Here is a 26,485-nt window from a genome sequence, read left to right on the forward strand (position 1 = left end):
TAGATTGAAGACATGGAAAATAGGAGTGGCAATATATGTATATACAATATCAAATCAAATGTATTTATATAGCCCTTCGTACATCAGCTGATATCTCAAAGTGCTGTACAGAAACCCAGCCTAAAACCCCAAACAGCAAGCAATGCAGGTGTAGAAGCACGGTGACTAGGAAAAACTCCCTAGAAAGGCCAAAACCTAGGAAGAAACCTAGAGAGGAACCAGGCTCTCTTCTGGCCAGTCCTCTTCTGGCTGTGCCGGGTGGAGATTATAACAGAACATGGCCAAGATGTTCAAATGTTCATAAATGACCAGCATGGTCGAATAATAATAAGGCAGAACAGTTGAAACTGGAGCAGCAGCACGGCCAGGTGGACTGGGGACAGCAAGGAGTCATCATGTCAGGTAGTCCTGGGGCATGGTCCTAGGGCTCAGGTCCTCCGAGAGAGAGAAAGAAAGAGAGAAGGAGAGAATTAGAGAACGCACACTTAGATTCACACAGGACACCGAATAGGACAGGAGAAGTACTCCAGATATAACAAACTGACCCTAGCCCCCCGACACTACTGCAGCATAAATACTGCAGGCTGAGACAGGAGGGGTCAGGAGACACTGTGGCCCCATCCGAGGACACCCCCGGACAGGGCCAAACAGGAAGGATATAACCCCACCCACTTTGCCAAAGCACAGCCCCCACACCGCTAGAGGGATATCTTCAACCACCAACTTACCATCCTGAGACAAGGCTGAGTATAGCCCACAAAGATCTCCGCCGTGGCACAACCCAAGGGGGGGCGCCAACCCAGACAGGATGACCACATCAGTGAATCAACCCACTCAGGTGACGCACCCCTTCCAGGGACGGCATGAGAGAGCCCCAGTAAGCCAGTGACTCAGCCCTGTAATAGGGTTAGAGGCAGAGAATCCCAGTGGAAAGAGGGGAACCGGCCAGGCAGAGACAGCAAGGGCGGTTCGTTGCTCCAGAGCCTTTCCGTTCACCTTCCCACTCCTGGGCCAGACTACACTCAATCATATGACCCACTGAAGAGATGAGTCTTCAGTAAAGACTTAAAGGTTGAGACCGAGTTTGCGTTTCTGACATGGGTAGGCAGACCGTTCCATAAAAATGGAGCTCTATAGGAGAAAGCCCTGCCTCCAGCTGTTTGCTTAGAAATTCTAGGGACAATTAGGAGGCCTGCGTCTTGTGACCGTAGCGTACGTGTAGGTATGTACGGCAGGACCAAATCAGAGAGATAGGTAGGAGCAAGCCCATGTAATGCTTTGTAGGTTAGCAGTAAAACCTTGAAATCAGCCCTTGCTTTGACAGAAAGCCAGTGTAGGGAGGCTAGCACTGGAGTAATATGATCACATTTTTTGGTTCTAGTCAGGATTCTAGCAGCCGTATTTAGCACTAACTGAAGTTTATTTAGTGCTTTATCCGGGTAGCCGGAAAGTAGAGCATTGCAGTATTCTAACCTAGAAGTGACAAAAGCATGGATTAATTTTTCTGCATCATTTTTGGACAGAAAGTTTCTGATTTTTGCAATGTTATGTAGATGGAAAAAAGCTGTCCTTGAAATGGTCTTGATATGTTCTTCAAAAGAGAGATCAGGGTCCAGAGTAACGCCGAGGTCCTTCACAGTTTTATTTGAGACGACTGTACAACCATTAAGATTAATTGTCAGATTCAACAGAAGATCTCTTTGTTTCTTGGGACCTAGAACAAGCATCTCTGTTTTGTCCGAGTTTAAAAGTAGAAAGTTTGCAGCCATGTATATGTATAGCCATGTATAGCCATGTATATGTAGTCCGCTACCATCCTAAATAATTTTCTATCCAAGTTGTCAGTGCTAAGTTGTTTGTCATTATAGACAGATAACACTACCTTTTCCCCACTTCCACACTCACAATAGGGAATTAAAAGTTACAATGCTTGTCTTTCATTATTTGGTCAGTTATGCATGGGTATGAATGTTCAGAGTTTGTTGTTGTCATGCCTAAATTTGCCAACCTTGCCAATGAAAAAGTAATTAAAGTAGTTGGCAACATCGGAGAGTTTTGTGATGAATGAGCCATCTGATTCAATGAAGGATGGAGCCGAGTTCGCCTTTTTGCCCAAAATCTAATTTAAGGTGCTCCAAAGCTTTTTACTATCATCCTTTATATAATTTATCTTCGTTTCATAGTACAGTTTCTTATTTTTGTTTAGTTTAGATACATGATTTCTCAATTTACAGTACGTTTGACAATTGGCTGTGCAGCCAGACTTATTTGCCATTCTTTTTGCCTTGTCCCTCTCAACCATACAATTGTTTTATTCCTCATCAATCCATGGGGAATTAGACATTTTTACAGTCCATTTCTTAATGGGTGCATGTTTATTAGTAACTGGAAAAAGCAATTTCATAAATGTTTCTCCTCATTACACACAACAGATCAGCAAATATTATTTACATCTTCAAAATCGGACTTCCTACACAACCTCATGTATGATCTCTCATACACAATTTTAGGCCCAGCCTTTGGAACTTTGGTTTCTGATCACTTTATCCGATGGGTGTGGATACTTCTTTAGAGCAGATTTCTGCAGCATTAGTAAAGATGTGATCAACACATGTGGATGATTTATTTCCTGTGCTGTTTGTATGTAGGTTGAATGATTACCTGAACCAGATTGCAAGCACGGGTTACATTTGGAAGATTTTTGTTGAGTGGACAGCTTGATGAAAACCAGTCAATATTTAGGTCACTCAGAAAATATACCTCTCTTTTAATATCACATACACCATTGAGCATTTCACACATTATCTAGATACTTACTGTTAGCACTCGGTGGTCTACAGCAACTTCTCTTTGTGCCTCTGTAGCTTTCTCCCTCATCATTATTCACAATTCATATTCATAATTATCCATAATCATGGTAGCATTTATATTAATATAGCAGTGTTCAGAAACATATTATATTCTTAATTACAATAAAAGTTACTTCAAAATGACACAGTATTCATTATTTGCCATTCGTTTATATCGCTTCATAGGAAACATTTGATCTCAAATCCAAAATGCTGGAATAGGCTATAGAGCCAAATTAAAGCTTCACTGTCCAAATAAATAAGTAAGGCAGTGTACATAACCATGTCACTGTGTTTAGTCTACAGTCCTTGGCCTCAAGCTGTTTGCAGTAAATGGCCTATAATCTACCTTCAGGTCTAGTGATGATTGAGATGAAATATTAAACATGAACTAAAGTCCACCTGTACTTGATATTCCAGACTGACTGGTCTTTACAAACTGGGTCAGAGTGTGTGACCTGTTTACTTCTGTTTAGGAGGGTGGTAAACAACAAATCAAAGTTTATTGGTCATGTACACAGTTTAGCAGATGTTATAGCAGGTGCAGCGAAATGCTTATATTATTAGCTCCTGACAATGCGGTAAAATGTCAAACAGGTACACAAACAATCAATAACTGCGGTTAAGGGTGAAAGGCCACTGGTTTGAATCCCAGTGACGACTAGGTGTAAAATCTGCCCTTGAGTAAGGCACTTAACCCTAACTGTTCCTGTAAATCGCTTGGGATAAGAGCGTCTGCTAAATGACAAAAATTGAAATGTAAATGTAATAAACATTTTAGAACTGTAAGAACAGCAATAATTCAAGAAATGTCAGAACGAATCCAATTTACAACCCAAACAAACATATTAACATACTCCTCATTAACCCTTTGTTAACTTGAATTTGAAACAGGCTTGTAAATACCTGGTTTTAGAGAGACAGTATACCTAGGCTAGATAAACCTAGGCTAGAATGTGCATCTGATGCACATTCAAATGTCATTTAAAAAAATCATCACTGCAGAGCTCTCCCTGTCCTCTGCTGTGCCCTGATTGTATTGCTACTGGTGATATTTGGAAATGTGCATGTACACCCTGGCCCATCTACTGTTGCTATCACCAATTCTGACTTATGCTCTGATATCTGCTTCACTGATTTCTACTCTTGTAAAAGCCTGGGTTTTCTGCACGTTAACACTAGAAGCTTATTACCTAAAATTGATCAATTGAAAGTGTGGGTTCACAGCTCCAGTCCAGATGTGTTGGTCATTACTGAGACATGGTTAAGAAAGAGTGTTTTGAACATGAATGTTAACATTTCTGGTTATAACCTTTTTCGGTAAGACAGCTCTTCCAAAGGTGGTGGAGTGGCAATCTTTACCAAGGAACACCTTCAGTGCTCGGTTGTCTCCACCAAGTCTGTCCCCAAACAACTTGATTTGCTGGTTTTAAGCATTAAACTTTCAAATAGCTCTTTGTTGACTGTCGCTGGGTGTTATCGTTCACCATCAGCACCTGTGTTTGTAATGGCTGCTCAATGAAACAACCTGTCCTGATTTGTCATAGACACTTGCTAAAAAACTTTAATGAGCAAGCCTTCCTTCATGACCTTGAATCAGCTTGATCCCCTCTGTCGAAGACACTTGGACCTTATGTTTTGATATTTTCAGTGGTATTGTGAACAAACACGCCCCCCATAAAGAAAATTAGAATTAAAACTAGGTTCAGCCCCTGGTTTGATAGTGATCTGGCAGAGTTACTCTACCTCAAGAATTCCATTTGGCGAAAGGCTCGGCTATTACGCATTCATGCGTCTGTCTCCCAAATCTCTTCATACCAACGTGACAAGGATGTCACCATTGCCTTTGATTCTAAGCAATATTGTGCTGCTATTTGTATTGACTTGGCCAAAGCTTTTGATACGGTAGACTATTCCATTCTTGTGGGCCGACTAACGAGTATTGGTGTCTCTGAGGGGGTCTTTGGCCTGGTTTGCTAACTTATCTCTCTCAAAGAGTGCAGTCTATAAAGTCAGAACATCTGTTGACTCAGCCACTGCCTGTCTCCAAGGGAGTACCCTAAGGCTTGATCCTAGGCCCCACGCTCTTCCCAATTTACATCAACAACGTAGCTCAGGCAGTAGGAAGCTCTCATTCATTTATATGCAGATGATTAAGTCTTATACTCAGCTGACCCCTCTCTGGATTTTGTGTTAAACACTCTACAACAAAGATTTCTTAATGTCCTACAATCTTTCTCTGCCCTTAACCTTGTTCTGAACACCTCCAAAACAAAGGTAATGTGGTTTGGTAAGAAGAATGCCCTCTCCCCACTGGTGTGATTACTACCTCTCAGGGTTTAGAGCATGAGGTAGTCACCTCATACAAGTACTTGGGAGTATGGCTAGATGGTACACTGTCCTTCTCTCAGCACATATCAAAGCTGCAGGCTAAGGTTACATCTCTAATTAGTTTACTCTATTGTAATTGCTCCTCTTTCACCCCAGGTGCCAAACTAACCCTGATTCAGATGACCATCATACCTATGCTAGATTACGGAGACGTAATTTATAGATTGGCAGGTAAGGGTGCTCTTGAGCGGCTAGATGTTCTTTACCATTCGACCATCAGATTTGCCACCAATGTTCCGTATAGGACACATCACTGCACTCTATACTCCTCTGTAAACTGACCATCTCTGTATACTCGTCGCAAGACCCACTTGTTGATGCTTATTTATAAAACCATCTTAGGCCTCACTTCTCCCTATCTGAGATACCTACTGCAGCCCTCATCCTCCACAAACAATGCACGTTCTTCCAGTCACATTCTCTTAAAGGTCTCCAAAGCACACACATCTCTGGGTCGCTCGTCTTTTCAGTTCACTGCAGCTAGCAACTGGAATGAGCTGCAAAAAAACACTCAAACTGGACAGTTTCATCTCCATCTCTTCATTCAATGACTAAATCATGGACACTCTTACTGACAGTTGTGGCTGCTTCTTGTGGCTGCTTTGTGTGATGTATTGTTGTCTCTAACTTCTTGCCCTTTGTGCTGTTGTGCCCAATAATGTTTGTACCATGTTTTGTGCTGCTGCCATGTTGTGTTGCTACCATGCTGTGTTGTCATGTGTTGCTGCCATGCTATGCTGTTGTCTTAGGTCTCTCTTTATGTAGTGTTGTGGTGTCGCTTCTCATGATGTGTTTTGTCCTATATTTTTATTTCTAATCCCAGCCCCCATCCCAGCAGGAGGTCTTTTGGTAGGCCATTATTGCAAATAATAATTTGTGCTTAACTGACATGCCTAGTTCAATAAAGGTTCAATAAAAAAAATAAAGGACAATTGAATATTTACCTTAATGAGGTGATGTAGATGGAATAAAATAATTATATTGTATTCTATTCTACTATGTTCTTGCTAACACACTGTTCTTTATAAACAAATCTGATCTGAGCTTGAAAGATACTTGAATTGGAGACTTGACTTGTAACGTAATAATCAGTACCGTATTTCAGAAAACAGTGCGCATACCCTATATTTAGCCACACCTTTTGCGCTATGACGCCGGCATTAATATCCGTTCTCTTCAGTGTAAACGGAAGTGAACAGTGACCAGGAAAATGACCACGTTAGCGTTTTATTGATGTTTATTAACACAATGGAATTCAAAATATGACTAATTTAACTTCCCAGCATTACATATTCAACACATGTAGTCTTTAATTCGCGTTGGAGAAAAGACTTGTTCGATATACATTATCTAGGTAACGTTAGCTAGCTGCTAACAATGGCTAACTGTATGGTTTTTCACACTCAAATAGCCTCCATCATGGAGGTCCTAGCGAATGCAGCCGTGGCCGATATCTGTAAACTCGTAGATGACGACTATGCAGTGTTTCGTTTGGAAATAACTCAAAGCCAGAAAGAAAATAGGGCATTGCGGAGGAAACTACAGCTACTGGAACTGAAGACGGCACGAGAGCGCGTCCTCGTCAGTCGTCCCAGTAGTGTCAAGATCCTCGACCGATACAGAGGAATCGCAAGAGGTACATCAGTGGAGGCTGCTGACATCAAACACATTGATTCACATCATTCTACTAATTATGTTCCAGCCATTACCATGAGCCCGTCCTCCCCAATTAAGGAGCCTCCAACCTCCCGTGGTGTTCATATATAGCTTAGCACATTAGCACCGTTTCCCTCTGCACGTGTTCAGATGTGTTACCCAGAATTTGGTCTTGGTCACTTTTTGGATAGTATGCAATAATTCCCCTGATTACTTAACTATCTTGCAAAGACAAGATATCATATTCTAACCAGATTATTGATTACTGCATTTCCTATTATTTCCTCAATGAAAACAATGTGATGCATGGAACACAATACATCGATCAATAAATAGTATACCCAGAAGTTATGCGAACTGTTATCTTTCATTCTTGCCAATTCTAGATCAAAACTGTCAATAGTGTACAACATAGTGGTAAGCATTGACAGTAAGTAACCTAATCACCTGTCCCCAAATCACTCTCTCAGGTGAAGGACATCTCACTGGAGGCTACAGGAGCTTTGTGAAGCCAGCGGGACACAATACATGGAGAGATGACCAACCAATCACAGTTGATGAGGGGAGTGGAACCTCAACCCAGCATGTTATCATGATAGAGGTTAGTGTAATAGTGTTGCGTTAAACATTTTAGTTACTTTGTAAATCAAATATGGCCCTTTTATTTCGGAAAGGGTCCCCTCAGCTATGTACATCCTCATTTATCTGCCATAGAGGAGTTTGTGAGACTTCTCTATGACATTGTTATCCAATAGCCTCCTCTCATCTTGTGTCAGTCTGCAGAGGCTGCAGGTCCTGGGGTCAAGCTGGATAAGTCTGAAGAAGAGGAAGACCCACGGCACAGCAGAGACATTCAGACTGGAGGGGCTGGAGCGCCCCCTGTAGCCACGGAGGACCCCACCCCAGCGCAGCCCAGGACCCGACACAGCATCACGGAGGTCAGTGGAACGCTGAACACCGTCCTCAAGTCAGAGACCGACACAGAGACTGTAACTGTAACACAAAGGATTTTACACACAGGATCTGACCATAGGTCAGACCCGCAGCGACTGGGGCTGGGGGGACTGGGGTGTCCTCCTGCTCCAAGCTCAGAATATTTACTTTATGGTAACCCGAGCCAGAGGACGGTTCATTCCAATCCCGATTCAGGTGATGTGTTAAATGGTGGCGATGATCCGTGTTGTTCTTACACTATAGAGATGGACCCTGGCAACATGCCCTTGGGTTTAGAGAGACAGACTGATCTGTCTAGAGGGGACTGGAAGCGGTACAGTAGTAGTGTGTACTCTGAAGGATGCCTTGATAAGAAAGGGGAGGGTCTGGTCGGAGATGAAGTGACTGTGAAAGTGGAGGGCGACGTTCCTCCCACATGGAATGCAGATAGTCACCTAGGCGACGGACACTCACAGGGCATAGATTTCTTAGATTACAGGGAAAGGTTAGTGTCCACGTCGATGGGGCCTTCCAATTCACACAGGTGTATGCTTTTCGATCAGTTATTGAACTCAAATGACAGGACTAGAGCCCAGGCTCGGGGAGGGGGAGCAACATCAGGCAATGTTAAAGAGAAACGGTTCCTCTGCATGTTCTGCAACAAAGGCTTCAGCTGCGCCCAGAAGGTGGAGATCCACCAGAGGGTCCACACAGGAGAGAAACCATACAGCTGCCCCCAGTGTCACATGCGCTTCGCCCAATCTGGCAGCCTGAAGAGGCACCAGAAGGTCCACACAGGGGAGAAACCCTTCAGCTGCCCCCAGTGTGATAAGAGGTTCTCCCGCCAGCACCTGCTGAAGACGCATCTGAAAGTCCACACAGGAGAGAGGCCGTTCGTCTGTACACACTGTGGGAAGAGGTTTTCAGAGAAGAGCTACCTCAAGATACACCAGAAGAAAAACCATTCCACTCTATAGCTTCTGACTTGTTGATCACCTGCATTAAAAACAAACATTGATTGCCATTGTTGTCAAGAGAAAAGATCCACAGATGCATTTGGAATAACAAGAGTAACAGATTTCAGTGTTGAATATTCAACACTACGTAAAGGTAGATTAAGCGAGGTTATGTAGATCCGGGTTCCCCAACTGGCGGGTCAGTTTTCTGAGCAATTAAAACTAATACATTCGTATATGTTTTTTATTGTTGGACATAAAACACCAGCAAATTAAGTCCAATTGATTTTAATTTTGGAAATCTCTTCCAAAGTATTCCCACGCCTAATGGAAATATATATGTGATCATATACAAATTTAAGCAAGATTTGAAATTCTTACAGTGGGGCAAAAAAGTATTTAGTGAGCCACCAATTGTGCAAGTTCTCCCACTTAAAAAGATGAGAGGCCTGTAATTTTCATCATAGGTACACTTCAACTATGACAGACAAAATGAGAAGAAAAAAAATCCAGAAAATCCCATTGTAGGATTTTTAATCAATTTATTTGCAAAATATGGTGGAAAATAAGTATTTGGTCAATAACAAAAGTTTATCTCAATACTTTGTTATATACCCTTTGTTGGCAATGACAGAGGTCAAACGTTTTCTGTAAGTCTTCACAAGGTTTTCACACACTGTTGCTGGTATTTTGGCCCATTCCTCCATGCAGATCTCCTCTAGAGCAGTGATGTTTTGGGGCTGTTGCTGGGCAACACGGACTTTCAACTCCCTCCAAAGATTTTCTATGGGGTTGAGATCTGGAGACTGGCTAGGCTACTCCAGGACCTTGAAATGCTTCTTACGAAGCCACTCCTTCGTTGCCCGGGCGGTGTGTTTGGGATCATTGTTATGCTGAAAGACCCAGCCACGTTTCATCTTCAATGCCCTTGCATTGTGTTGGTGGAAGGAGGTTTTCACTCAAAATCTCACAATACATGGCCCCATTCATTCTTTCCTTTACACGGATCAGTCGTCCTGGTCCCTTTGCAGAAAAACAGCCCCAAAGCATGATGTTTCCACCCCATGCTTCACAGTAGGTATGGTGTTCTTTGGATGCAACTCAGCATTCTTTGTCCTCCAAACACGACGAGTTGAGTTTTTACCAAAAAGTTCTATTTTGGTTTCATCTGACCATATGACATTCTCCCAATCTTCTTCTGGATCATCCAAATGCTCTCTAACAAACTTCAGACGGGCCTAGACATGTACTGGCTTAAGCAGGGGGACACGTCTGGCACTGCAGGATTTGAGTCCCTGGCGGCGTAGTGTGTTACTGATGGTAGGCTTTGTTACTTTGGTCCCAGATCTCTGCAGGTCATTCACTAGGTCCCCCCGTGTGTTTCTGGGATTTTTGCTCACCGTTCTTGTGATCATTTTGAATGGTCAATCTTGCATGGAGCCCCAGATCGAGGGAGATTATCAGTGGTCTTGTATGTCTTCCATTTCCTAATAATTGCTCCCATAGTTGATTTCTTCAAACCAAGCTGCTTACCTATTGCAGATTCAGTCTTCCCAGCCTGGTGCAGGTCTACAATTTTGTTTCTGGTATCCTTTGACAGCTCTTTGGTCTTGGCCATAGTGGAGTTTGGAGTGTGACTGTTTGAGGTTGTGGACAGGTGTCTTTTATACTGATAACAAGTTCAAACAGGTGCCATTAATACAGGTAACGAGTGGAGGACAGAGGAGCCTCTTAAAGAAGAAGTTACAGGTCTGTGAGAGCCAGAAATCTTGCTTGTTTGTAGGTGACCAAATACTTATTTTCCACCATAATTTGCAAATAAATTCATAAAAAAATCCTACAATGTGATTTTCTGGATTTTTTTTCCTCATTTTGTCTGTCATAGTTGAAGTGTACCTATGATGAAAATTACAGGCCTCATCTTTTTAAGTGGGAGAACTTGCACAATTGGTGGCTGACTAAATACTTTTTTGCCCCACTGTATATCTTCGTCAAATATTATATCTGTTTGAGCTTCTTGCGGTCAATTTGCAGTCTACAAATTATAATTATGTTCCGGCTCCTTGACCATCTGCAAAAAATAAATTGGCCCGTGGCTGAATCTAGTTGATGATCCCTGACTTAGATGCACAAAGTGAACAGCAGTAGTGGGTCAATTTCCGCAACAACGAAGAGTGTTGAAGCACGAGGCTAAACAAGGAACAGTGTGAGTAACAGATTTCAGTGTTGAATATTCCTGGGTAGAATATTGCATCCAGACATTGTGTGATATATAAGGCATATATAAGCCTAACGAGTCTGTTTCAGATTGTTTGTACTGTACATTTGATGTTAAAAATGCATTACTTCCATTCAACTACCAACAAAAATTCCCCAAGACACTTTTAATGAAAAAAGAAATGCAGTTTATCCAGTAAATACAGATGTGTATCTGAGACGTGTATGTGTGGTTTTCATATGGCCTATTTAAAGGTTTTTTTATTTAATAAACACAAAATGGGACATTTCATTCTAAGATTTTCATTGAGACTCTTTAGTATACATCCCATCTGATCTCACCCTGTTCTGCATAAACACGACGTTATAACCAATATACTCTTTACACTTACTAAATATACCTACACATACCCACCACAGGAGGCTGCTGAGAGGAGCATGGCAAATGGAATGACGTCAAACACCTGGAAACCATGTGTTTGATACCATTCCACCTATTCCGCTCCAGTCATTAACACAAGCCCGTCCTCCCTAATTAAGGTGCTACCAACCTCCTGTGATTCCCACACGCTAACAAACACCTCCTCTACACATCAGAATAGTTTTGTCAGGTTTGGCTGATGACTTTTGACTTATCATAGCTGACTTGTTTTAACCCACAACGTCATATTTATGTCCACCATGATGGGTTTAACATCAATGAAGTCATTCTCTAACTACAGTATGGGACTCAAATGGAGTGGGGATTGATAAACACTCCATGTTGAAAGTGTGTTTATTATCTGTGTGTATATACCTGAGGGAGTGTATGTCTGTGTAATCTTTATCACCTGTCTCTTCCAGGAGGAGGAGGGTCCAGAGGTGCTGCTGGTGAAGGAGGAGGGTCTGGGGAACCCTGAGGGGACCATGGTCATGGAGGACAACCAGACTACACCTCCTCCTGAACCCGCAGAGGAACCAGCTGAGCAGCACAGAACCACACACAGTCTCACTGAGGTGACCCCACTGTCTGTATGGTGTTAAGTCAGTGGCGTGTATCCACAAAGCCACTCAGAGTGCTGATCTAGGATCAGTTTAGCCTTTTAGAGCATAATGAATAAGATTTATATAGAAGGATCCTGGATCAGCAATCCTACTCTGAAACTCTTTGTGGATACGGGCCCAGGTTTTAATAATTTTGTCTTAAGTGTGGGACCATGCCTTTGAACTGTCAAACTATTAAACAGTTTGTGGTGGGAATTCTACACATAGGATACTCAAAGGAAATCTTAAATTAATCATTGTTTATTACCAGCATGCTGAAGAGGTCACAGTTAAACTTAGATGCATAAGGTATCAGTCTGAAGTGAGCCCTACCGGGGCAGTCCCGTAAGCTCTCTTATATATTTACACAGGCAAGTTATATTTGATGATTTAGCTCATTCATCATTCATAATTAATTAATCATTAATGTTTGGTTCATGCTTGTGACAGACCAATACCTCACGAGGCATCTTCTCTACAAGCTGAGACATTGAAACTGAGAGAGCCTTTCAAATCAAATCAAATTTTATTGGTCACATACACATGGTTAGCAGATGTTAATGCGAGTGTAGCGAAATGCTTGTGCTTCTAGTTCCGACCATGCAGTAATATCTAACAAGTAATCTAACCTAACAATTTCACAACAACTACCTTATACACACAAGTGTAAAGGAATGAATAAGAATATGTACCAGTATATATATGGATGAGCGATGGCCGAACGGCATAGGCAAGATGCAGTAAATGGTATAGAGTACAGTATATACATATGAGATAAGTAATGTAGGGTATGTAAACATTATATAAAGTGGCATTGTTTAAAGTGGCTAGTGATATATTTATTACATAAATGTTTCATTATTAAAGTGGTTACAGATGAGTCAGTATGTTGGCAGCAGCCACTCAATGTTAGTGATGGCTGTTTAACAGTCTGATGGATAGAAGCTGTTTTTCAGTCTCTCGGTCCCCGCTTTGACGCACCTGTACTGACCTCGCCTTCAGGATGAACAGGCAGTGGCTCTGGTGGTTGTTGTCTTTGATGATTTTTTTGGCCTTCCTGTGACATTGGGTGGTGTAGGCAGGTAGTTTGCCCCCGGTGATGCGTTGTGCAGACCTCACTACCCTCTGCAGAGCCTTACGGTTGTGGGCGGAGCAGTTGCCGTACCAGGCGGTGACACAGCCCGACAGGATGCTCTCGATTGTGCACCTGTAGAAGTTTGAGTGTTTTTGGTGACGAGCCAAATTTCTTCAGCCTCCTGAGGTTAAAGAGGCGCTGCTGCGCCTTCTTCACCACGCTGTCTGTCTGTGTGGGGGGACCATTTCAGTTTGTCCGTGATGTGTACGACGAGGAACTTAAAACTTTCCACCTTCTCCACTACTGTCCCGTCGATGTGGATAGGGGGCTGCTCCCTCTGCTGTTTCCTGAAGTCCACGATCATCTCCTTGTTTTGTTGACATTGAGTGTGAGGTTATTTTCCTGACACCACACTCCGAGGGCCCTCACCTCCTCCCTGTAGGCCGTCTCGTCGTTGTTGGTAATCAAGCCTACCACTGTAGTGTCGTCTGCAAACTTGATGATTGAGTTGGAGGCGTGCATGGCCACGCAGTCAATGGTGAACAGGGAGTACAGGAGAGGGCTGAAAACGCACCCTTGTGGGGCCCCAGTGTTGAGGATCAGCGGGGTGGCGATGTTGTTACCTACCCTCACCACCTGGGGGCGGCCCGTCAGGAAGTTCAGGACCCAGTTGCACAGTGCGGGATCGAGACCCAGGGTCTCGAGCTTAATGACAAGTATGGAGGGTAGTATGGTGTTAAATGCTGAGCTGTAGTCGATTAACTACATTCTTACATAGGTATTCCTCTTGTCCAGATGGGTTAGGGAAGTGTGCAGTGTGATTGCGTCGTCTGTGGACCTATTGGGGCGGTAAGCAAATTGGAGTGAGTCTAGGGTGTCAGGTAGGGTGGTGATATGGTCCTTGACTAGTCTCTCAAAGCACTTCATGATGACGGAAGTGAGTCATTTAGCTCAGTTACCTTAGCTTTCTTGGGAACAGGAACAATGGTGGCCCTCTTGAAGCACGTGGGAACAGCAGACTGGGATAAGGATTAATTGAATATGTCCGTAAACACACCAGCCAGCTGGTCTGTGCATGCTCTGAGGACACGACTGGGGATGCCGTCTGGGCCGGCAGTCTTGCGAGAGTTAACACGTTTAAATGTTTTACTCACGTTGGATGCAGTGAAGGAGAGCCCGCAGGTTTTGGTAGCGGGCCGTGTCAGTGGCACTGTATTGTCCTGAAAGCGATCAAATAAGTTGTTTAGTTTGTCTGGGAGCAAGACATCGTGGTCTGCGACGGGGCTGGTTTTCCTTTTGTAGTCTGTGATTGACTGTAGACCCTGCCACATACCTTTCGTGTCTGAGTCGTTGAATTGCAACTCTACTTTGTCTCTATACTGACACTTAGCTTGTTTGATTGCCTTGTGGAGGGAATAGCTACACTGTTTGTATTCGGTCATGTTTCCGGTCACCTTGCCCTTTCTTTCTCAGAACAAAGTTCTGGGCATACTGCCAAATTGCAGATACTGATAGTGAGGATTGGTTCAATCAGTCACTTGCATGAACACAGAAATTGATTAAAGCACAAATATACAATTTGTCATCATAAGTGTCAAGTAATCAAATCAACTAACATGTTTGCATAGTACTCATCGCAATCCCTCATTGCCCAATCATAAGATGCTCCATAGCGGGGTGCTCATCAGATTTCTTGATCCAACATCCTCTCACTCTGTACCTCTTACAGTCAGTAGACATGAAGGATGGGAAGCCTGATCTGCTGCTAGTCAAAGAGGAGACAATAGAAGACGAACCAGAGAGCATTGACCTGCTGAGTGGACTAAAGATGGGGGAGCAAGGAAAGGGAGAAGTACATACAGTAATAGATATTCAATCGGAATAGTGATGCACCTGTCTATTTTTTTTTTCTTCATTCATAACTGCAATTTATGTTTACATACAAAACCACACGTTATAATGAATGAACTTGACCAGGTAAAAAAATCGACATACGTGGAGTACTCTGCCGTGTTTGTAAAGTCTATTTTGTAACCTCTTCCTGCAGGTGGTTGGCTGGAGGCTAACAGAGGAGACTGGGAGGCCATCTTGGATTCCCAGACCGGTGCAGTCAAGCGCCCAGGGGACAATATCACTAAGCAGGCCAGGACCAGAGGCAACATAGTGGAGGTCAGTGGATGGGACAGTGTCTTCAACTCTGGGCTGGGGAACAACACTGTTAACCACAACCAGAAACAGACAGTGGAACACAAAACAACAACCGATCTTAGACTCCATGACAACAGACTGGCTATGACCAGGACGAGGCATAGATTTGGTCTGCAGGGACAGGGAGGTGTCTGTATACGGCGGGAGAGAACAGATACAGACTCGGCTAGCGATGCTCCGTCCTGCTCCTATAGTTGTGATTCAGAGAGACTGATGGCGCCTCAGGTTAACCCCCTAACAGATGCTGCCTTCAGCCTGCCTTCTATAGGATCTATGAACTGGAACATGGACCCTGCGACAACACAGACACTCCCTGGCCTTCGTCCACATCACACCCTGCTTATGTTAAACCAGACCTTAGACAATGCCAGTGCCTCAACACTAAATGGCTGCACAAGTCCATTGACAAATGACGCTATCAGTAGATCCGGTGGCAAAGAGAAGCGCTTCCCCTGTTCATTCTGTGGGAAAGCCTTCAGTTTCCCCAAACAAGTGGAAATCCACCAGAGGATGCACACGGGGGAGAAACCATTCAGCTGCCAACTGTGTGAGAAGAGGTTCTCCCATCAGCACCACCTGAAGAGGCACCAGAGGGTCCACACAGGGGAGAAACCTTTCAGCTGCCCCCAGTGTGAGAAGAGGTTCTCCCACCAGCACCAGCTGAAGATGCACCTGAAGGTCCACACGGGAGAAAGGCCGTTCGCCTGTATGCATTGCGGGAAGAGTTTCTCAGAGAGGAGCTACCTCAGGATACACCAGCAGAAAATGCACACGGCCCATGTATAGAGTATAGAGTGACATGTCATGTAGTACTAGCTAGTTTGTTTGTAGTTAATTCTGTTGGTTTTCAATGAAGTAGGGAACCGGATGAGGTTAACTGAAGAAAGAATGAGTATGATGAGGCAGAGTAGATTGTATGGTGATGGTTGGTGTTTGTAAAAATGCTTCACTGATGAAGATTGACACATTTTCTCCCTTTAGGTTATACTGGTGTTTTATAGTGAGATCATGATGGTGCCTTAATTCATGTTTACGTCACATGAAGTAGGGAAGCTGTGTCTTATGTAATGTTGAACCTTTTCCAATGTATTCAAAAATATATATTTTTAAAGCAAGGGTACCAGATTTACAGAAAAGTGTTACCATAGTGAGAAAAGTTATTATATTTGTCACATATCGTTTTGTGCAATAAAAGTACTGTACTTCATGTTATGTGAGTGTATGACCATTTTGTGAAATGAAATCCAAAGTTGACACTGTGCTGACTGACTTGGTTAATTTTGTATCATTGCAGGGACTGCGTTTCCCTTATTTCAGTCGAACCAAAACATTATACTTAATTCTTGAATCAACACATATGTAATCGTTTTATAATAAACTCCAATGGCTCCATATTGTTAGGTACTTCAATCACAGTGTTAGAGATGGGCTTGACTCTGGTTAACATTTTAAAATGTCATGTTTCTGTGTACAGCAGAGTTTCTTATATAAACTTTTATATGCTCTTCTGTACAATTTGTGTTCACAGTCTGCAGTCCATGACGACCTGCTGATTTCAGGTGTTGCTGGCGGGAGAGACTGGACCTCTGAAGTGGCTGGTCACAAACCCTGGCCCCGGACCCTGGATCAGGAGCCATCACTCTTCCTTCCAGAGTCGGAACCAGGACCGAACCGTGAGGGACAGAGACTCCACCACCACACAGAACACAACCAGTGGACAGGTGGACTGAACAACCTCAGTCCTGGTGGTCATCAGAGAGATCGAGGCTCCAGTCAGGGATCCAGTCTGCAGCCCAGACCCTTCTCTTCACAGTCTCAGTGCAGGGATGAAGCAGGGCCTGGGGCTGATAGAGATAGACCCTCCTGTTCCTATGATACAAACACCACAGTATCCATGATGAACAGAGCAGGTCACCCTGGGCTTCAACCTTCACAGAGTGTAGTGGGAGACCCCCCTGGTGGTAGTCTATCAGCAAGTCTGTCTTCTCCTTCAGAGTCTCGTCTAATGCCTGGTGACTGGGTTCATAGGACGTCTGGGTCTACCCTTCCTCAGTTACCTCAGATTTACCACACAAATACAGACAGGGTCAGGATGGGCGTTCACCACAAGAGGTACCTAGCCTGTAACACAGCACACAATCCTAACAACACCCAAACAATGGCTAGAGGTCAAGGAGGGAGCTCAACGACTAACGACCTGAGTGTGGTGGCTCCTGCTTCTACGTCCTCGGGGTCACAACGTGGGAAGCGATGCATTAGGACAGATGCCGACAAGCCATATGCCTGCCCCACGTGTGGGAAGCGCTTCTCTGAGGCGAACTATGTGAAGCAACACCAGACTGTTCACACCAAGGAGAGGCCCTTCAAGTGTAAGCTGTGTTACAAGAGCTTCTCCTTCCTGAGTAACCTTATCAGGCATAGGGGTGTCCACAATGGGGAGGAACCCTTCAGCTGTACCCAGTGTCACATGCACTTCGCCCATGCTGGCAACCTGAAGAGGCACCAGAGGGTCCACACAGGGGAGAAATCCTCCAGCTGACCCCATTGTGAGAAGAGATTCTCCAGCCAGCAACAGCTGAAGATGCACCTGACGGTCCACACGGGAGAGAGGCCTTTCGCCTGTACGCAGGAAGAGGTTCTCAGAAAGGAGCTACCTCAGGATACACCAATAGAAAACTATTCCACTCTATAACATAGAAAGTAGCCATACCACTCAAACCCTGCATTAAAGACAAACATGAATTGTCATTTTTGTCAGCAGATGCATTTGGAATAACGAGAGTAACCATGTTGAATATTCCTGGTGCAAATATTGTATCCAGACATTGTGATATATAAGCCTAAAATGTCTGTTCATATTGTGTTTGCACTGTGTACAGTGCCTTGCGAAAGTATTCGGCCCCCTTGAACTTTGCGACCTTTTGCCACATTTCAGGCTTCAAACATAAAGATATAAAACTGTATTTTTTTGTGAAGAATCAACAACAAGTGGGACACAATCATGAAGTGGAACGACATTTATCGGATATTTCAAACTTTTTTAACAAATCAAAAACTGAAAAATTGGGCGTGCAAAATTATTCAGCCCCTTTACTTTCAGTGCAGCAAACTCTCTCCAGAAGTTCAGTGAGGATCTCTGAATGATCCAATGTTGACCTAAATGACTAATGATGATAAATACAATCCACCTGTGTGTAATCAAGTCTGCGTATAAATGCACCTGCACTGTGATAGAGAGGAGCTAGAGCTAGTTTCCGCCCTCCTCTGGGTACTTGACTTCAATGCAAAACCTAGGAGGCTCGTGGTTCTCACCTCCTTCCATAGACTTACATAGTAATTATGACAACTTACGGATGACGTCCTCCAACCTATCAGAGCTCTTGCAGCATGAACTGACATGTTTCCACCCAATCAAAGGATCAGAGAATGAATCTAGTACTGAAAGCATAAGGTACAGCTAGCTAGCACGGCAGTGCATAAAATGTGGTGAGTAGTTCACTCAAAGAGCGAGAAAGACAATAGTTTAACAGTTTTGAACAAATTTGTTTTTTCAAAAATGGAGAAGGAAGAGTCATTTCTTTCCGTTTCACTTACTTACAGTTGAACTTTGAAGTTTACATACACCTTAGCCAAACACATTTGAACTCAGTTTTTCACAATTCCTGACATTTAATCCTAGTAAAAATTCCCTGTCTTAAGTCAGTTAGGATCACCACTTTATTTTAAGAATGTGAAATGTCAGAATAACAGTAGAGAGAATTGTTTATTTCAGCTTTTATTTCTTTCATCACATGCCCAATGGGTCAGAAGTTTACATACACTCAATTTAGTATTTGGTAGCGTTGCCATTAAATTGTTTAACTTGGGTCAAACGTTACAGGTAGCCTTCCACAAGCTTCCTAAAATAAGTTGGGTGAATTTTGGCTCATTCTTCCTGACAGAGCTGGTGTAACTGAGTCAGGTTTATTGGCCACCCTTTTTCAGTTCAGCCCACAAATTTTCCATAGGATTGAGGTCAGGGCTTTGTGATGGCCATTCCAATAGCTTGACCCTGTTGTCCTTAAGACATTTTGCCACAACTTTGGATGTGTGCTTGGGGTCATTGTCCATTTGGAAGACCCATTTGCGACCAAGCTTTAACTTCCTGACTGATGTCTTGAGATGTTGCTTCAATATATCCATATAATTTTCCTTTCTCATGATGCCATTTATTTTGTGAAGTGCACCAGTCCCTCCTGTAGCAAAGCACCCCCACAACATGATCTTTGTCCCCATGTGCAGTTGCAAACCGTAGTCTTGTTTTTTAATGTCGGTTTTTGAGTAGTGGCTTCTTCCTTGCTGAGCGGCCTTTCAGGTTATGTCGATATAGGACTCGTTTTTACTGTGGATGTAGATACTTTTGTACCTGTTTCCTCCAGCATCTTCACAAGGTCCTTTGCTGTTGCTCAAGGATTGATTTGTACTTTTCGCACCAAAATACGTTCATCTCTAGGAGACAGAACGCGTCTCCTTCCTGAGCTGTATGACGGCTGCGTGGTCCCATGGTGTTTATACTTGCGTACTATTGTTTGTACAGATGAACGTGGTACCTTCAGGCGTTTGGAAATTGCTCCCAAGGATGAACCAGACTTGTGGAGGTCTTGGCTGATTTCTTTTGATTTTCCCATGATGTCAAGCAAAGAGGCACTGAGTTTGAAGGTAGGCCATGCAATACATCTACAGGTACACCTCCAATTGACTCGAATTATGTCAATTAGCATATCAGAAGCTTCTAAAGCCATGACATCCTTTTCTGGAATTTTCCAAGCTGTTTAAAGGCACGTCAACTTAGTGTATGTAAACTTCTGACCCATTGGAATTGTGATACAGTGAATTATAAGTGAAATAATCTGTCTGTAAACAATTGTTGTAAAAATACTTGTGTCATGCACAAAGTATATTTCCTAACTGACTTGCCAAAGCTATAGTGGTTGAAAAACAAGTTTTAAGGACTCCAACCTAATTGTATGTAAACTTCCGACTTTAACTGTAGTTAGCAAATGCAGCTAGCTAGTTTAGCTCACTCAAGCCCTGCTCAAACAGAGGGATGCTATGTTAGCTAGCTGGCTATGTCCAACACAACACTGGTACTTCCAAATGTATTTAAATCAAATTTGATTTGTCACATACACATGGTTAGCAGAAGTTAATGCGAGGGTAGCGAAATGCTTGTGCTTCTAGTTTTGACAATGCAACGAATAATCTAACCTAACAATTCCAAAAGTACCACCTTATACACACAAGTGTTAAGGGATAAAGAATATGTACATAAAGATATATGAATGAGTGTGATACAGAACGGCATAGGCAAGATGCAGTAGATGGTATCGAGTACAGTATATACATATGAGATGAGTAATGTAGGGTATGTAAACAAAGTGGCATAGTTTAAAGTGGCTAGTGATACATGTATTACATAAAGATGGCAAATGCAGTAGATGATATAGAGTACAGTATATACATATGAGGTGAGTAGTGTAGGGTATGTAAACATTATATTAAGTAACATTGTTTAAAGTGGCTAGTGATATATTCTTACATCAATTTCCATGATTAAAGTGGCTGGAGTTGAGTCAGTGTGTTGGCAGCAGCCACTCAATGTTAGTGGTGGCTGTTTAACAGTCTGATGGATAGAAGCTGTTTTTCAGTCTCTCGGTCTCTGCTTTGATGCACCTGTACTGACCTCGCCTTCTGGATGATAGCGGGGTGAACAGGCAGTGGCTCGGGTGGTTGTTGTCCTTGATGATCTTTATGGCCTTCCTGTGACATTGGGTGGTGTAGATGTCCTGGAGGGCAGGTAGTTTGCCCCCGGTTATGCGTTGTGCAGACCTCACTACCCTCTGGAGAGCCTTACGGTTGTGGGCGGAGCAGCTGCCGTACCAGGCGGTGATACAGCCTGACAGGATGCTCTCGATTGTGCATCTGTAGAAGTTTGTGAGTGCTTTTGGTGACAAGCCAAATTTCTTCAGTCTCCTGAGGTTGAAGAGGCACTGCTGCTCCTTCTTCTGATGCTGTCTGTGTGGGTGGACCAATTCAGTTTGTCCGTGATGTGTACGCAGAGGAACTTAAAACTTACTACCCTCTCCACTACTGTCCCATCGATGTGGATAGGGGGGTGCTCCCTCTGCTGTTTCCTGAAGTCCACAATCATCTCCTTTGTTTTGTTGACGTTGAGTGTGAGGATATTTTCCTGGAACCACACTCCGAGGGCCCTCACCTCCTCCCTGTAGGCCGTCTCGTCGTTGTGGTAATCAAGCCTACCACTGTTGTGTCGTCCGCAAACTTGATGATTGAGTTGGAAGCGTGCATGGCCACGCAGTCGTGGGTGAACAGGGAATATTGCTGCATGATTAGCGAGTTTACTAACACGTTAGTTCTATTAGCTATGCTGACTCTGACGTTACTTTAGCTAATATGGTGTGTAGCGGTTTTGATATGGTTTGGCTAGGAAAGTTTTTTTTCGCCTGTTCAAATACAGCTAATGTGTTGTGCATTGAAGTCCACAAATGAAGGGAAAAGGTGAGGGGAGGAGAGCACATAGATGCGAGAAGGAATACAACTGTTTTTACACGTGATAAGGGGTGTATTCATTTCACCAATTCTGTTGAAAAACGTTTCTCAAACGGAACGAAACGGGGATAAACTTACCTGAATTTGTTCAATGGGAACTCTCGTTTGCAACTGTTGGACGAATGATTCCACATTAAATTAGCTAGATGCAGGCAAGAGTGTGCAAGGCAGTATTGAATACTTTTTGTAAACTTTCATTCGTAGGCTAAGTTGTAGCAACCTCATTATGGTTATAGAGAAAATGTGAGTATCATGTAGTAGCCTAAACCTATCAATGTTGCATTGAACTGGGTGAATGGAATTTGAATGACAGTCATCCAATATGCTGTAATAGAAATAAGGCCATGCTCATGAAAAAAAAACGTCCCCCCTCCTCATAAACGGCACCGACCGCCACTGCTATGACGTTAGCTAATTTGGTGACAACTAGTGGTGCGTGGGTCACCTGCACCCGCTAATAACCCATCTGCAACCCCCTTGACAGTGCATTTGGAAAGTTCAGACCTGTTCACTTTTTCCACATTTTGTTACAGCATTATTTTTCCTCGTCAATCTACACATCATACCCCATAACGACGAAGCTAAAACAGTTTTTTAGAATGTTTTGCTTAAAAAATATATATACAACTGAAATACCTTTTTTACCCAAGTATTCAGACCCTTTGCTATGAGACTCGAAATTGATCTCAGGTGTATCCTGTTTCCATTGATCATCCTTGAGATGTTTCTACAACTTGACTGGAGTCCACCTGTGGTAAATTCAAGTGATTGGACATGATTTGGAAAGGCACACACATGTCTATTTAAGGTCCTACAGGTGACAGTGCATGTCAGAGCAAAAACCAAACCATGAGGTCGAAGGAATTGTCCATAGAGCTCTGAGGGTACCAAACAATGTCTGCAGCATTGAAGATTACCAAGATCACAGTGGCCTCCATCATTCTTAAATGGAAGAAGTTTGGAACCACCGAGACCCTTCCTAAAGCTGGCCGCCCGGCCAAACTGAGCAAAAAAAGGCCTTGGTCATGGAGGCGACCAAGAACCCGATGGTCACTCTGACAGAGCTCCAGAGTTTGTCTGTGGAGATGGGAGAACTGTCCAGAAGGACAACCATGTCTGCAGTAGTCCACCAATCAGGCCTGAATGGTAGAGTGGCCAGACGGAAGCCACTCCTCAGTGAAAAGCACATGACAGCCCGCTTGGAGTTTGCCAAAAGGCACCTAAAGGACGCTCAGACCATGAGAAACAAGATTCTCTGGTCTGATGACACCAAGATTGAACTCTTTGGCCTAAATGCCAAGCGTCACGTTTGGAGGAAACCTGGCATCCTCCTTACGGTAAAGCATGGTGGTTGCAGCATCATACTGTGGGAATGTTTTTCAGCGGCAGGGACTGGGAGACTAGTCAGGATCGAGGGAAAGATGAAAAGAGCAAAGAACACAGAGATCTTTGATGAAAACCTGTTCCAGAGCGCTCAGGACCTCAGAGTGGGGCGAAGGTTCACCTTCCAACAGGACAACGACCATAAGCACACAGTTAAGACTTAAGAGTGGCTTCGTGAAAAGTCTCTGAATATCCTTGAGTGGCCCAGCCAGAGTGTGGACTTAAACCTGATCAAACATCTCTGGAGAGACCTGAAAATAGCTGTGCAGCGATGCTCCCCATCCAACCTGACAGAGCTTGAGAGGATCTGCAGAGAAGAATGGGAGAAACTCCCCAAATACAGGTGTGCCAAGCTTGTAAGGTAATACCCAAGAAGACTAGAGGCTGCAATCGCTGCCAAAAGTGCTTCAACAAAGTACTGAGTAAATGGTCTGAATACTTATTGGATGTGATATTTACATTTGCAAAAAAATCAAAAATCTGTTTTTGCTTTGTCATTATAGGGTATTGTGTGTAGATTGATTAAATTATTTCCCCCCTTCATCAATGTTAGAATAAGGTTGTATTGTACCAACATGTGGAAACATTGAATGGGTCTGAATACTTTACGGATGCACTTGTATGTGATAAAGTGAAAACCTGAGTCCCCCCTACCCTAACCCGCAAATATAAAAAATGTGCAATAGGCTACAGTCAAAGACCGCAGAACGATTATTTGACAGGGGGTGCAGGATTTACTTTTTTGTTGCCTGATATAGATATGTTTCTACTTATAATTTATATAATGCTTCGATCTAGTTGACATCGGTAAAGTTCTCTTTGTCATTTTCGCGGAGTCAATAAAAAATACAATAAAGAAAAAAAAAACGGGAAAGATTTCCTTGCAAAATCTCTAAATGACATCAATTTGAAAGGTTGTTAGGGAAAGGAAACCTGTGAAAACGACCCAACTTGTTTCTGATAAGATTTCAGTTCGGCTTCGATGCATATTTGATGTGGTTAAAATACTATCAGCTGTTATGATGAAGACAGCACCTCTACAGATGGTATCTAATTGAGCATTGCATTCTCTCAACATGCAGGAAGAACGAAATAATATTTCTCCACACCTATTCCCAAGTCCAAATATTGCCTACATTTGGTGTATCATTTTAGTGCAATAAATGATTAATTCTGCAGGAGTTATTTTGAAGGCTATAGCCCTATTCTCACGAGACTTGTATAACTAGAGAACCTTGGTTAAGTGTTTATTACCTCAGCATGTCTGTTATTCCGGTAGGACGATTCGTTTTTTTGCCCCCTGCGATGCTTTCTTTTTTTTCTATAAATTGACAGTTATGACGGAAGCCTATATGTTTTTTTTCTAGGCGTGAAGATGTTTCAACAAGTCCAGGCGATGCGCTGCACTGATAACTCGAGCTTGGTTCGCAAGTTTCTAAACCATCTTTGGTGTATTGTCGCAATCATGTTTGAATTGAGGAAGTGTGATCATAATCATTCGGATATTTTAGCGATCTGCAGTAGAATACGTCCTAAATGCACCCCAGCCTTCAGACGTGAGCTAAACAGACAACTTGCACTTGATATGCGTTTTTAGGCTATGGATGAGAAAGTGAACTGTGTTAAGTTGGCTGGATGTCCTTTGGGTGGTGGATCATTCTTGATACACATACATGGGGAAACTGTTGAGTGTGAAAACCCAGCAGCTTTGCAGTTCTTGGCACGCTCAAACCGGTGCCCCTGGGACCTACTACCATACCCTATTCAAAGGCACTTAAATCTTCTGTCTTGCCCATTCACCCTTTGAATGGCACACATACAATCCATGCCTCAGGCTGTGTTCCTAATATTTTGTGCACTCAGTGTATGTATGTATATATATATATACACTGCTCAAAAAAATAAAGGGAACACTAAAATAACACATCCTAGATCTGAATGAATGAAATATTCTTATTAAATACTTTTTTCTTTACATAGTTGAATGTGCTGACAACAAAATCACACAAAAATTGTCAATGGAAATCAAATTTATCAACCCATGGAGGTCTGGATTTGTGGAAAACCACACTACAAAAGTGGAAAACCACACTACAGGCTGATCCAACTTTTATGTAATGTCCTTAAAACATGTCAAAATGAGGCTCAGTAGAGTGTGTGGCCTCCACGTGCCTGTATGACCTCCCTACAACGCCTGGGCATGCTCCTGATGAGGTGGCGGATGGTCTCCTGAGGGATCTCCTCCCAGACCTGGACTAAAGCATCCGCCAACTCCTGGACAGTCTGTTGTGCAACGTGGCGTTGGTGGATGGAGCGAGACATGATGTCCCAGATGTGCTCAATTGGATTCAGGTCTAGGGAACGGACGGGCCAGTCCATAGCATCAATGCCTTCCTCTTGCAGGAACTGCTGACACTCCAGTCACATGAGGTCTAGCATTGTCTTGCATTAGGAGGAACCCAGGGCCAACCGCACCAGCATATGGTCTCACAAGGGGTCTGAGGATCTCATCTCGGGACCTAATGGCAGTCAGGCTACCTCTGGCGAGCACATGGAGGGCTGTGCGGCCCCCCCCAAAAAAATGCCACCCCGCACCATGACTGACCCACCGCCAAACCGGTCATGCTGGAGGATGTTGCAGGCAGCAGAACGTTCTCCACGGCGTCTCCAGACTCTTGTCACGTCTGTCACATGTGCTCAGTGTGAACCTGCTTTCATCTGTGAAGAGCACAGGGCGCCAGTGGCGAATTTACCAATCTTGGTGTTCTCTGGCAAATGCCAAACGTCCTGCAAGATGTTCGGCTGTAAGCACAACCCCCACCTGTGGACGTCGGGCCCTCATACCACCCTCATGGAGTCTGTTTCTGACCGTTTGAGCAGACACATGCACATTTGTGGCCTGCTGGAGGTCATTTTGCAGGGCTCTGGCAGTGCTCCTCCTGCTCCTCCTTGCACAAAGACGGAGGTAGCGGTCCTGCTGCTGGGTTGTTGCATCAGCCAGGAAGCATAGGAACTGAGAAGTGGTCTGTGGTCACCACCTGCAGAACCACTCCTTTATTGGGGGTGTCTTGCTAATTGCCCATAATTTCCACCTGTTGTCTATTCCATTTGCACAACAGCATGTGAAATTTATTGTCAATCAGTGTTGCTTCCTAAGTGGACAGTTTGATTTCACAGAAGTGTGA

General features: G+C 43.5%; 3 protein-coding genes across 3 annotated transcripts; all 3 read left to right on the top strand.

Moving 5' to 3' along the window:
* Positions 1 to 6,403: 6,403 nt before the first annotated feature.
* LOC139374815 (uncharacterized) lies at positions 6,404 to 18,506 on the top strand. The gene is made up of 6 exons (XM_071115961.1): positions 6,404 to 6,876; positions 7,367 to 7,497; positions 7,673 to 7,834; positions 11,846 to 11,998; positions 15,148 to 15,269; positions 16,837 to 18,506. Exons 1-5 carry the CDS (start codon positions 6,618 to 6,620, stop codon positions 15,262 to 15,264), a joined length of 822 nt encoding a protein of 273 aa, XP_070972062.1. The 5' UTR covers positions 6,404 to 6,617; the 3' UTR covers positions 15,265 to 15,269; positions 16,837 to 18,506.
* On the top strand, positions 8,351 to 8,806 carry LOC139374818 (gastrula zinc finger protein XlCGF49.1-like). Its single transcript, XM_071115964.1, has one exon. The coding sequence runs from the start codon at positions 8,351 to 8,353 to the stop codon at positions 8,804 to 8,806; it is 456 nt and encodes a 151-aa protein (XP_070972065.1).
* On the top strand, positions 15,270 to 16,195 carry LOC139374816 (zinc finger and SCAN domain-containing protein 5B-like). Its single transcript, XM_071115962.1, has one exon. The coding sequence runs from the start codon at positions 15,393 to 15,395 to the stop codon at positions 16,092 to 16,094; it is 702 nt and encodes a 233-aa protein (XP_070972063.1). The 5' UTR covers positions 15,270 to 15,392; the 3' UTR covers positions 16,095 to 16,195.
* Positions 18,507 to 26,485: the final 7,979 nt, after the last annotated feature.

The sequence above is a fragment of the Oncorhynchus clarkii genome, chromosome 19 (assembly GCF_045791955.1).
Source record: "Oncorhynchus clarkii lewisi isolate Uvic-CL-2024 chromosome 19, UVic_Ocla_1.0, whole genome shotgun sequence".
Taxonomy (NCBI): Eukaryota; Metazoa; Chordata; class Actinopteri; order Salmoniformes; family Salmonidae; genus Oncorhynchus; species Oncorhynchus clarkii.

Excerpts from the sequence above, each read along its gene's own strand:
- LOC139374818 (XM_071115964.1), top strand. The coding sequence starts at position 8,351 with ATGGGGCCTTCCAATTCACACAGGTGTATGCTTTTCGATCAGTTATTG.
- LOC139374815 (XM_071115961.1), top strand. The coding sequence starts at position 6,618 with ATGGCTAACTGTATGGTTTTTCACACTCAAATAGCCTCCATCATGGAG. Across the intron at positions 7,498-7,672 it reads AGCATGTTATCATGATAGAG|TCTGCAGAGGCTGCAGGTCC; the intron begins GTTAGTGTAATA and ends ATCTTGTGTCAG. Across the intron at positions 11,999-15,147 it reads CCACACACAGTCTCACTGAG|GTGGTTGGCTGGAGGCTAAC; the intron begins GTGACCCCACTG and ends CTCTTCCTGCAG.
- LOC139374816 (XM_071115962.1), top strand. The coding sequence starts at position 15,393 with ATGACCAGGACGAGGCATAGATTTGGTCTGCAGGGACAGGGAGGTGTC.